General features: G+C 34.5%; 1 protein-coding gene across 4 annotated transcripts in view; it reads left to right on the forward strand.

Annotated features, from left to right (window-relative positions):
- NAALAD2 (N-acetylated alpha-linked acidic dipeptidase 2) overlaps window positions 1–12217 on the forward strand; it is a 62834-nt gene extending 50617 nt beyond the window's left edge. For 3 of the 4 annotated variants that reach the window (XM_079930594.1, XM_079930595.1, XM_079930593.1), the window contains exon 19: window positions 1604–3236. In XM_079930594.1, coding sequence (XP_079786720.1) covers window positions 1604–1793 — 190 coding nt within the window. In that variant the 3' untranslated portion in view covers window positions 1794–3236. Of the gene's footprint in view, window positions 1–1603; window positions 3237–11981 lie in introns of those variants that run through there. The other variant, XR_013829576.1, reaches the window with a different exon arrangement.
- The last annotated feature ends 1866 nt before the right edge of the window (window positions 12218–14083 follow it).

Consider the following 14083-nt stretch of genomic DNA (forward strand, 5'->3'; position numbering starts at 1 on the left):
TTCAACGGGACTTCCCTGGTGGTCCAGTGGTTAAGACTCCGTGCTCCTACTGCAGGGGGCATGGGTTCGATCCCTGGTCGGGGAACTAAGATCCCACATGCCGCAGAGTGAATTAAAAAAAAAAAGTCTCAACAAACTGGATACAGAGGCAGTGTATCTCAACATAACATAGGCCATATATGACAGACCCAGAGCTGCCATCATGCTCAATGGTGAAAAACCCAAAACATGACAAGTATGCCTACTCTCACCACTTTTATTCAACATAGTACTGGAAGTCCTAGCCACAGCAATTAGGACAAGTAAATCAAAGACAACCAAACCAGGAAGAAGTAAAACTGTCACTATTGCGGATGACATGGTACTGTTTGTAGAAAAACCTAATGATTCCACAAAAAAACTATTCGAATAAATGAATTCAGTAAAGCTGTAGGACACATAAGCAATATACAGGGACCGATGGCATTTCTACACACTAATGATCACAAAGAAATTAGGAAAACACCCCATTTACAATTTCATCAGGTTTACTTGATTGCTATATCAATAATACTGTACTATACTCTCCCTTTACAATTCTCCAGAAGACGGCATGTATAGTAAGGAATACCTATGACCTGTATCTCTAATCTCAGCTTATATATGTCAGAATATTAATGTTTATAAACAGTTTAGCACATATACCTCTTTTAATAAGAAAGATCCATTTGAGGCCATACTAAAATTTAAAAGCCAAGAACAATAAATCCTGATGTACTTTGGGAAATCTAAATGATTACATTATAAATTTCTCTTTGATCATTAATACAGTGACTTTACATAGAATTCCATATTGTGTCCTACAGTAGATTTACAGCTTGAAGCAGCTATAGGATTTGACTATTGGGCCTAATTCCTGATAAGAGTGTTTAATAAAATATGTACATTTGTGGAAGGCAGAATTCCACACACTGGGGAGAGAAGTAACTTGATCTCTTGAGCTACTTATGAGGTGAAGTAGGAAATCAACTGCAAACTTTCCTTCTAGATCAAAAAAGTGTGTCTTTGTGGGCAACCCATATATAGCCATTTTACCTTTGTGGAATGGGCTTTATTATCCTTGCCACTTGTGATATTTTTGTAATACAAGCTTCTTTAATTATTGCTTTTTAATGTCTGAAGAGTACTGGGAACAACTGTCATTCTTGTTGAATCTCTAAAAAAGGCAATACAGCGGTATTTTTTTAATCTCTTATTAAACATATCCATAAATTATCCATGCTTCATGGATGTCAGTTTGTGGATGTCTAGGCAGTTAGACAACTAATGCCCATAACTTACAGGAAAGAATCTACTTACTTCCAACTGCATGGGATGGCAACATATGATTCACGAGATGCGTCTTATCAACTCCTTTCTTTGCTTAAAACTATACCATTAACTAAGTATCTCAAACCAATTATATGTTTTTATTTTGGAGTAACAAAAGTAAATGCCAGGAGGAGACACAGAATACTTAGTAAGATACGGTCTAACAAAGCAGAATGAATAAAGAAAAAGCATATAAAATGTAATATATGTACACGCTTCAGTTCAACCTGTCCTCTTTGTTTTTTTCTACTAGGCATATCATCTTTGCTCCAAGCAGCCACAACAAATATGCTGGCGAATCATTTCCTGGCATCTTTGATTCTATATTTGATATTGAAAATAAAGCAGATCCTCGTTCAGCCTGGAAAGAAGTAAAGAAACACATTTCAATTGCAGCCTTTACAATTCAAGCAGCAGCAGGGACTCTGAAAGAGTTGTTATAGTAAGGTCTCAGCCAACTAGCTGCCATTAAAAGTCTGAGGATAAAATCCGTCTTTCTTTCTGATAACACATGAAGCCAGAGCATGCTAAAATCTTGCTTTTCATGTCATGTTTTGACTTTAGACTTCCACCTTGTTCATCTGCAAAGAGATTTTTGGCCCTTTGAAAATTCATAACTTCATCATCAAAGTACTAATCCAATAAAACAAACCAAAAAACCTCTAGTCATATGGAGAAAGAGATAAAGTAAGTGAAAGTTCCCTAAAATAAAATATGGCAAGGAACTTGAACTCTTCAGACATTGGTGGCCAGAAAGTGAAACAGTACAACCACTTCGGAAAACAGTCTGGCACCTTCTTATAAAGTTAAATATATACTTATATTATAGCTCTAAAATTCTACTTCTAGGTATTTACTAAGGAAGAGCAAAAACATGATCACCAAAAGACTGTTGCATGTTCATCGCAGCTTAATGTGCAAATAATGCCAATGCCCATCAATAAATGAATGGATACATTGTGGTATATTCACAATGGAATACTACTCAGCAATAAAAACGAAATAACTGCCGATACATGTAATATTATTGGCAGACATTGTTGAGGGAAAGAAGCCAGACACAAAAGAATGCCTAGTATGAGATTCAATTTATATGAAGAAGCAAAACTAATCATGGTATTAGGAATTACATCAGTGATTGCTTGGGTCAAGTAAGGGGCAGGCAGGGAGGAAATGTGCTACAAAGAGCAAAGTTTCTGGGATGATGGGAGTCTTCTGTATCATGATCTGGATGATGGTTACACAGGAATATACAGTTGTCAAACTTCATCAAACAGTAAACTTAAAATGTGTAACAATGATACCTTATAAATAAATTTGATTACCAAGAAAAAAAATGTCTGGCAAGGAGACTAGAATAGCACACCTTCTCTTGCGAAACCATCATGGAGTACAAATGGTAAGGAAAAGTGAGTAACAGCTATACTTTTGATAACTTCAACTCTACTGAATAATATATATCTGATAGGTGAAAACAGTTGACCCTTGAATAACATGGGGGTCAGGGGTGCTGACCCTCTGTGCAGTTGAAAATCCATGTGTAACTTGACACTTGGCCTCTCCATATCCTTGTTTCTGCATGCATGGATTCAGCCAACCATGGATCATGTAGTGCTGTAGTACGTATTTAGTGGAAAAAAATCTGCGGATAAATGGACCTATGCAGTTGAAAGCTGTGTTGTTCACAGGTCTACCGCAGTTGCCACAAATCTTCACACTCTGACTCCTACTGAACAGAAGTATATCAGCATGTGCAAACTTTCATGCAGAGCCTAATGATTCAGAATTGTGGGTAATCTGAGATGAAAGCTTCAGAAAGCTTGGTCGTTTAATTACTTTGCCAAAAAGAGTTGAGAATCAAAATTAAATGAGCCCTCATAGGCAGGCACACTAACTACAAGAAGAAGCTTTAAAGGGCAATAAAAGACACTACTCATGAAGCATAAATAAATTTATAAAGCATATTAAATTAGACTTCTGTGACAAGTTTGTTTTAGCCAATCTATGAATTTAATTTTCTACCATACTATATTACCTTAACATAAGACTTTATTTTAGGATAGAGGAGTAACTGTATTTTAACTTTTGACTTAAAGCATTGTCTTGTAGAGACAATATTGGGTTTTCTACTGTCCCAACTGAGTAAATCACTACATAATTTTGGGCATCAGTTTCTTCAAGAGTAAGGATTGTTAAGGTTCCATCTAACTCTATTGTATCATTTCTAAAGGGGACAAAATACAAAAATTTATAAATCTCTTTTATGTTTTTCCTACCGGCAGCTTTCCAGAAGAAAGATATTCATTGCTAAAAAAGCATGTATGGTTAGAAATATGGGTTTAGAGAAAAATAGTAACCTTTTCAACTTATTGTTTACTTTAATCGGTAAGTTATTTTGTTTTTATCATCTTTAATCAACAATTCACCATTTGAACAGAACAATGATTATGTGGTATGCACTGTAATAAACTCAGGATATTAGATAGAGAATATGTACTACCACATGTTCAACACACAGAACGTGTTTGAACTACTTTTTTAGTCTTTTTCCTGTAGGATTATTTTATGTCTAAGATGTTTATGCTTGGTAACCACATAGCAAAAATCTAGAGTAGTCATGAAACATGAAAAAAAGGGAGACTGAGCAAATCACCGTGGAAAATCACCACTTTACAAAGGTAGACAGAAACAGAGGGAAAAACAAAGAAAGGAGATACAAAACAACCAGAAGACAAACAATAAGCTGGCAGTAGTAAGTCCTTACATATCAGTAATCACTCTAAATAGAAATAAATTCAGTTCACTAATCAAAGGCACAGAGTGGCTGGATGGATTAAAGAGACCTAACTATATAATTTCAGCTCTAGAGATAAACATAAGCTCAGGGTAAAGATGTGAGTGGATGAGGATACTCCGTGCAACTGGAAACCAAAAGAAAGCAGGTATAGCCAGACAAAACAGACTTAATGCCAAAAATGATAAGAGACAAAAGGTCATTATATAATGATAAAAAGGTCAATATATCCAGAAGATACAACAATCATAAATATATATATACACCCAACATTGGCACACTGAAATATATTAAGCAAATTCTAATAGATCAAAAGGGAGAGATAGACAATAATGCAATAATAGTAGAAGATTTCAATATCCCACTGCCAGCAATGACCACTGATCATCCAGACATCAAATCAATAAGAAATGCTGGAATTTAACCATACTGTATAACAAAGGACCTTAACAGACATATCCAAAAGTAGCAGAACACACATACTTCTCAAGTGCACACAGAACATTATCTAGTATAAATCATGATACGAGAAGAAATGAAAACAACACATCTCAACAAATAAGAATACTGAAATCACACCAACTATCTTTTCAGATAACAATCTACGAAACTAGAAATCAACAATCAGAGGAAAGCTGGAAAATCTACAAATACGTGGAAAGTAAACAAGACACTCCTAAACAATCAGAGGGGAACAAAAAGGAAATTAAAAAATTATCTCAAAACAAATGAAAATGGAAATACAAACTATCAAATCTTATGGGATGAAGGAAAAGCAGTTCCGAGAGGAAAGTTTATAGCAATAAATTCATATATTGAGAAATTTAGAAACATCTCAAAAAAAAAATCCCCCTAACTTTTACACCTCAAGGAACTAGAAAGAGAAAGCAGGAGGATCAAAGTGGAAATACATGAATAGAGACCAGGGAGGAAAAAAACAGAATTAACAAAATTAAAGCTGGCTCTTCAAAAGATAAACAAAATTGACAAACCTTTAACCAGACTAAGAAAAAAAGAGAGAAGACTCAAAATTAGAAATGAAAAAGAAGACACTACAGAGATACAAATACTACAGAAATACAGAAGACATATGAGACTATTATGAACAATTATATGCCAACGAGATAACCTAGAAGAAATGCATAAACTTCTATAAACACAAACTACCAAGACTGAATCAGGACAAACAGAAATTCTGAACAGACCATTAATGAGCAAAGAAATTGCATCAGTAATCAAAAACCACACAACACAGAAAACCTCAGGACCAGATGGCTTCATTGGCAAATTCTACCAAACATTCAAAAGAGAATTAACAACAGTCCTTCTCAAACTCTTGCAAAAACCTGAGGAAGAAATACTTCCAAAGTCATTTTACGAGGCCAGCATTACCCTGATTCTGAAGCCAGATAAGGACACTTTAACAATAGGCTAATATCCCTGATGAATGTAGGTGTAAATTTTTCAATAAAATCTTAGCAAACTGAATTTAAGAACATACAAAAAGGGTTATACATCATGACCAAATGGGATTTATCCCTTTGATGCTAAGATGGTTCAACATGTAAATCAATAAATGTAATATATTAATGAAAGATAAAAATTACGTGATCATCTCAGTTGATGCAGAAAAGCATTTGGTAAAATACAACATCCTTTCATGATTAAAAAACGCTAGGCACGGGCTTCCCTGGTGGCGCAGTGGTTGAGAGTCCGCCTGCCGATGCAGGGGACATGGGTTCGTGCCCTGGTCTGGGAAGATCCCACATGCCGCGGAGTGGCTGGGCCCATGAGCCATGGCCGCTGAGCCTGCGCGTCTGGAGCCTGTGCTCCGCAATGGGAGAGGCCACAACAGTGAGAGGCCCGCGTACCGCAAAAAAAAAAAAAAAAAAAAACCGCTAGGCAGACTGGGTATAGAGGAACATACCATAACATAATAAAGGCCATATGTAACAAACCTGCAGTTAACATGATACTCAATGGATAAAAATTGAAAGCTATTCCTCTAAGATCAGGAACAAGACAAGGATGCCCACTTTCACAATTCTTATTAAATACAGTACTGAAGGACTAAATTGCTCAATATAGAGCAATTGGGCAAGACGAACAAAAGGCATCCAAATAGAGAATGAAGAACTAAGTGTTGATATTTGCAGATGCTACAATTTCATATATAGAAGATCCCAAAGACTCAACCAAAAAAAAAAAAAACAAAAAAACCAAAAACTGTTGGAACTAATTAATGATTTCAGTAAAATTGCAGGATACAAAAATCAATATACAGAAATCAATTACATTTCTATATGCTAAGAATGAAACATTTGAAAAGGAAATAAAACTATCCCAATCACAATAGCATCAAAAACAATAAAATACATAGGCATAAGTTTAACCAAGGAAGTGAAAGATTATTGCTGAAAGAAACTGAAAACAAAAGTAATAAATGGAAGGACAGCCTGTGTTTATGGATCGGAATAAGTAATATTGTCAAAATGTCCATACTATCCAAAGCCATCTATAGATTCAACAAAATTCCCATCAAAACACCAATGGCATTCTTCACAGTAGAAAACAATCCTCAGATCTGTATGGACCCACAAAAGACCCCAAATAGCAAAAGCGACTCTGAGGAAAAAGAACCAAGCTGGTGGTATCATACTTCCTGATTTCAAACTATATTACAAAGCTATAGTACTAAAAATGTATTATAGTAAACAATATAACCATATGCCTAAAGGAGGTAGGAAAAGAAAAACAAAACCCCAAAGTTAGTAGAAGGAAATAAATCATAAATATCAGAATAGAAATAAGTAAAATAGAAACTAAAAATAGAAAAGATCAATGAAGTTAAGAGCTGGTTTTTAGAAAAGATAAGCAAAACTGATAAACCTTTAGCCAGACTCATTAAGAAAGTAAAGAGAGGGCCAAATCAATAAAATCAGACATGAAAGTTATAAGAGACACCAAGGAAATACAAAAGAATCATAAGAGACTACAATGAACAGCTATACGCCCATAAAATGGACAATCTAGAAGAAAATGGAAGATTCCTAGAAATGTATGATCTTCCATGATTAAACCAGGAAGAAACAGAAAATATGAACAGACCAATTACCAGCAATGAAAGTGGAACAGTAATAAAAACGATCAGAAAACAAAAGTCAAAACCAGAAGGCTTCACAGGTGAATGCTACCAAACATTTAGAGAAGAGTTAACACCTATTTTTCTCAAACTATACTAAAAACTGCAGAGGAACATTTGTGAACTCATTCTACAAGGCCAGCATCATCCTGATAACAAAAAAAGATACCACAATAAAAGAAAATTACAGGCCAATATCACTGATAAACATAGATGCAAAAATCCTCAACAAAATATAATCAAACCAAATCCAACAATACATTAAAAGGATCATGCACCATGATCAAGTGGGATTTATCCCAGGGATGCAGGTATTTTTCAATATCTGCAAATCAATCAATGTAACATACATTAACAAACTGAAGGGCAAAAACCATATCAATAGATGCAAAAAAAGCTTTACAAAATTAAGCATCCATTTAAGATAAAAACTCTCCAGAAATAGACATAAAGGGAAAAAACCTCAACATAATAAAGGCCATATAAGACAAGCCCACAGGTAACATCATACTTAATGATGAAAATCTGAAAGCATTTCCTCTAAGATCAGAAATAAGACAAGGATGCCCACTCTCACCACTTTTATTCAACAGAGTTTTGGAAGTCCTCCCCACAGCAGCCAGAGAAGGAAAAGAAATAAAAGGAATCCAAACTGGAAAAGAAGTAATAAAACTGTCACTGTTTGCAGATGACATGATGCTCTACGTAGAAAATCCTAAAGATGCTACCAGGAAACGACTAGAGCTCATCAATGAATTTAGTAAAATTGAAGGATATAAAATTAATATACAAAAATCTGTTGCATTTCTATACACTAACAACAAAAGATCAGAAAAAGAATTTAAGGGTACAATCCCATTTACTATCATCAAAAAGAAAATACCTAGAGATCTACTTAGGGAGGCAAAACACCTATACTTTGAAAACTGTAAGACACTGATGAAAAATATTGAAGATGACACAAACAGATGGAAAGATATACCATGTTCATGGACTGGAAGAATCCATATTGTTAAAATGACCACAATACTGAAGGCAACTGACAGATTCAATGTAATCCCTATCAAAATACCATGGGCATTTTTCACAGAACTAGAAAAGAAAATTTTAAAGTTTCTATGGACACACAAAAGACCTTGAAAAGCCAAAATAATCTGGTGAAAGAACAGAGCTGGGGGAATCACACTCCCTGGCTTCAGACTATACTACAAAGCTACAGTAATCAAAATAATATGGTACTGGCATAAAAAGAGATACATCGATCAATGGAACAGGATGGAAAGCCTAGAAATAAACCCATGTACTTACGGTCAATTAATCTATGACAAAGGAGGCAAGAATATACAATGGAGAAAAGACAGTCTCAATAAGTGGTGCTGGGAAAACTGGACAGCTACATGTAAAATAATAAAATTAGAACATTCACACCACATATAAAGATAAACTCAAAATGGATTAAAGGCCTACATATAAGACAGGAAATCATAAAACTCCTAGGGGAAAACATAGGCAGAACCCTCTCTGATACAAATCATAGCAGTATTATTTTGGATCTGTCTCCTAAAGCAAAGGAAATAAAAGCAAAAGTAAACAGATGGGACCTAATTAAACTTAAAAGCTTTCGCACAGTAAAGGAAGCCATCAAGAAAATGAAAAGCAACCTAGTGAATGAAAGATAATATTTGAAAATGATATGATCCAAAATATATACACAACTCATACAACTCAACATCAAAAAAACAACCTGATTAAAAACTGGGCAGAAGACCTGAATAGACATTTTTCCAAAGCAGATATACAGATGGTCAACAGGCACATGAAAAGATGCTCAATATCAATTGTCAGAGAAATGCAAATTAAAACCACAGTAAGATATCACCTCAGACCTATCAGAATCACTGTCATCAAAAAGAATACAAATAACAAATGTTCATGAAGATGTGGAGAAAAGGGAACTCTGTACACTGTTGAGGGAATGTAAATTTGTACAACCATTTTGGAGAAAGTATGGGGGAGTTCTTTAAAAAGTAAAAACAGAACCATCATATGATCCAGCAATACCACTCTTGGGCATATATCCAGGGAAAACCATAATTTGAAAAGAGACACACACCTCAATATTCATAGCATTATTTACCACTGCCAAGATATGGAAGCAACCTAAGTGTCCATCAACAGATGAATGGATGAAGATGATGTGATACACACACACACACACACACATACACAATGGAATACTACTCAGCCATAAAAAGAAAATTTTGCCATCTGCAATAACATGGATGGTCTTGGAGGGTATTATGCTAAGTGAAATAAGTCAGAGAAAGACAAATACTGTATAATATCACTTATATGTGGAAACTAAAAAATACAACAAATTAATGAATATAACAAAAAAAGAAACAGACTCACAGACACAGAAAATAAACTAGTGTTTATCAGTGCAGAGAGGGAAGGGGGAGCAATACAGAGGCAGGTGATTTAAAAAAAGGGTTTTTATGGGATTATATGAAATCATGTGTGAAACTTTTGAAAACTGTAAAGTTCTATAGAATTTAAAGCATGTTCCTTTCAATTAAAAAACAAACAAATAAAATGAACTAGTGAACATAACTAAAAAGAAACAGTCACACAGGTATACAGAACAAACTAGTAGTTACCCGTGAGGAGGGGGAAGGGGCAAAATAGGGGTAGGAGATTAAGAACTAAAAACTACTCTGTATAAAAGATATAACCTACAATGATATATTGTCCAACACAGGGACTACAGCCAATATTTTATAACTATAAATGGAATATAACCTTTAAAAATTGTGCATCAGTATGTCGTACTCCTGAAACATATTGTACATGAACCATACTTCAATTTTTTAAAAAAGTATTATACTGGCACAAAAATAGACACATAGACCAGTGGAGCACATTAGAGGGCCTAGAATTAAACCTCTGCTTATATGGTCAAGTAATATTGGATAAGGGAGTCAAGGGCACCCAATGGGGAAAGGAATAGTCTCTTCAACAAATTGTGTTGGGAAAACTGGATAAACACATGCAGAGCAATGAGAATGGACCGTTATCTTACACCACTCAAAAAAATTAACTTGAAATATATTAAAGATTTAAACATAAGACCTGATACTTTAAAATTCTTAGAAGAAAACATAGGGAAGAAACTCCTCAACACTGGTGGTAGCAATGATTTCTTTGGATATAAAAACACAAGCAAAAATCAACAAATGGGACTACATCAAATTTAAAAGCTTTTGCACAGCAAAAGAAACAACAAAATGAAAAGGCAACCTACAGAATGGGAGAAACTTTTTGCAAATCACATATATGGTAAGGGGTTAATATCCGAAATATAGAGAAGTCAGAAACAAAAATGCAAATAATTTGATTAAAAAATGGGCAGAAGACCTAAAAGACATTTTTCCAAAGACAACAGGTACATGAAAAGATGCTCAATATCGCTAATCATCAGGGAAATGCAAGTTAAAACCACAGTGAGTCATCATCTCATACCTGTTAAAATGGTTATCATCAGAAAGAAAAGAGATAAGAAGTGCCGGTGATGAGAGGTGATGAGAACGTGGAGAAAAGGGAACCCTTGGTACACTATCAGTAGGAACATAAACTGGCACAGCACAGCCACTATCGAAAACGGTGTGGAGGTTCCTCAAAAAATTAAAGATAGAACTACCACATGATCCAGTAATTCCACTTCTGGGTTATTTTTCAGAACAAAATGAAACCACTAACTCAAAAAAATATGTGTACCCCAATATTCATTGCCGCATTATAATAGCCAAGATGTGGAAAAAAACTTAGCATCTGTCAATGGCTGAATAAAGAGAATATGGTACATATATAATGGAATATATATAATGGAATATAATATAATGGAATATTATTCAGCCACGAAGAAAGGAGGGTATCCTGCCATTTGTGAAAACATGGATGGCCTCAGCACATTTTGCTAAGTGAGATTAAGTCAGACAGAAAACAAGTATTGTATGATATTGCTTATATTTGGAATTTTAAAAAGTCAAACTTGCAGAAACAGAATAAGATGGTGGTTAGCAGGGGCTAAGGGGTGGGGGACAAGACTAATGTTGTTTAGGGTACAAATTTACAATAAGTAGTAAAAAAGCTCTAGAGATATAATGCACAGTACAGGGAGTACAGACAATAGTATCGTGTTACAGTCATCAAGCTTGTTAAGAGAACTTATTCCAACTACCAAAAAAAGGATAACTAGGTAAGGTGATAGAGGTGCTAATTATCACCACAATGGCAATCATATTACAATATATAAATGTATCCAATTAACGTTTTACACTTTAAATTTACACATTACATATCAGATATACTAAAATAAAACAAACAAAAAAAAACACTCTAGAAGAGATTGAGTCCTGTACACCCAGAACAGCACCTCAAGTCTCATTAAGCATCAAACTTACACAAACATAGAGAACATACAATAAACTCCCATTTATCCATCTCCCAGCTCAAAGAATCATCCCCCCAAAAAGAAAAAAAAAATAAACCTTTTTTCCCCTAAGCATATCCTATTTCTTGGTCCACATCCTGAGTAAGAGATTATTTCTCATAAGGATACTTGTGAAATAGCAAAGAAATATTTTGCTAGTGACAAATGTTTTATTACTTTTTTTTTTTTTTTTGGCTCTGCAGCACAGCTTGGGGGATCTTAGTTCCCTCGACCAGGACCAGAGGTTGAACCCAGGCCATGGCAGTGAAACCACTGAGTCCTAACCACTGGACCGTGAGAGAATTCCCTGTTGCTGACTTTTAAAATCAAATTTAAATAAGCCATAAATTTCTATTATAATGCAATAATTTGATCATTTAAAAAACCTAAACATGTTGCTTATATTGAGTAATATAAAAGTAAACTAATAAAAAGCATATGAAATGTAATATAGGCATATACATTAAGAAATTCTAAAAATTTATTCTAGAGAAAATTGGAAAGAATGCCAATATTTGTGACAAAGATACTGCAACATTTTATCATGGTAAAAAAGTAAACTAAATATTCATCAATGGGAAACTGCTTAACTTATGGTATAATAGTCATAAAGCTGATAAACTGATAAACATTTTTCATTTTTGGTAAGTTGTCTGTTATTGTTGAGTTGGAAAAAAAATATGTTGATAAAACTGAATGTACAGATATCACACAAGTATCAGCAGTACTTATTACACTGGGGTGGTAGACTTTTAATCTTTGTACTTTTCTGTATTGCTTTAATTTCTTACATTGGAATATATTCCTCTTATAATAAAAACTACAGTAAGGCTGTTTTAACTTTGAAGAGAAAAAAAGTTCTGGGATGCAATAAAGTTCAAAAATAGAAACCTCTTTTTCTATCTTTGTAATTTACTAGTCTTTCTGTTCTGAGGATACAAACAACACTTATTTACAGATGCATACATGGGCTATTTTAATATTTTTCATATTAGCTCAGAATTTCAAAACTATCAATTGACCTTCCAACTTTCAAGTTTATATATGGAGATGAGATACAAGAAAATAATTCTCCTCCAATCCTGACTTTTGAAGTACAGAAATGAGTTTAGTAACAGTAACGTGAGAAATAACTACCACACTGTAATGGATTTTAGTCTTTGTTATTGTCATTGCTTTTTAACTTTAGTCATTTGCTCTTTGTTTCCTCTCTTTTTAGTAAGTCTGTGTTCATCCACTTCTTTCAATCCCAAGTGTGATTATTCTGAATTCACGCCAACAATATCTTTCACTTAAATGATGTAAAAACTTCCTTTCAAATCACCCAACTTCCTTTCCCCTGTTGTATCACAATCATAGTAACTTCAGCCAGAATGATCTTCCTAAATGTGATCATGCTACATTCTATTTACATATTTTCAGTAAGGACTTCCACACTCCCAGGAATGATATAGTAGGTACTGGCAGGCAATCACTCCAGTTCCAGCTACTAAAAAAAAAAAATGTATTAAAGGCACAATATTTTTAGATATATCAAAAAATTGTGGAAGCAATGAAAACTAAATGTACTAAAAGTCTCCAAATACTGCTGAGAGCAACAACTGTTTACTTCCTTGGGGACATTTGCCAATTCTAGGCATGGGCTAAAGGTCAGATTCATCCTATACTAAGGCACTTTAAGGGGAATATCAGCAGAGTTTCTGATGGCTGTATGAACTACCACGACGTACTGGAATCTAGAGGAACCTAAAACCAAGGCTGAGGTGTTTGCTTAGGGGCGAGGGCAAGATAGAAAGCTTTGGGGCTAAGCAGACTAACAAGAGTTTTCTTAAGAGGCCACTGTCATCTCTCAACTCCAGTTCTTTTCACATCCTTGTCTTTCTCCATCCCTCCCTCCTATTTGGTTAACTCCTACCCATTTTTTTTTCAGGACTCTAGTGTCTACCCCTCCAAAAATCCATGTATAAAATCTACCAAACATGCTCTCACAGCAACTCTTTACAGGTTGATCTTCAGCATAGTTTTTATTTGATGACCTTTTGCTTTCCTTGCTGGAATCTTTGGAAGCAGAGGCCAGTGTGTTCGGTAATTATCCCCAGCACATACGAAGTAGCTAAAAATGTTTTCTTGAATGAAATGAAATAATTAAGCAAAGGGATGGCTATAATAATTGAAGATGCTCACAAACTTTTATATCTTACCAAAAACATTAATAAAATCTGTAAATTTCATACCTACCAACTCAGAACAATTCCTTTGGGAGGAAAAAATATTAAGAAACCTAACCTCAACTAGCCTCAAGATT

Source organism: Stenella coeruleoalba (genome assembly GCF_951394435.1).
Source record: "Stenella coeruleoalba genome assembly, chromosome: 8".
In the NCBI taxonomy this organism is placed as follows: domain Eukaryota; kingdom Metazoa; phylum Chordata; class Mammalia; order Artiodactyla; family Delphinidae; genus Stenella; species Stenella coeruleoalba.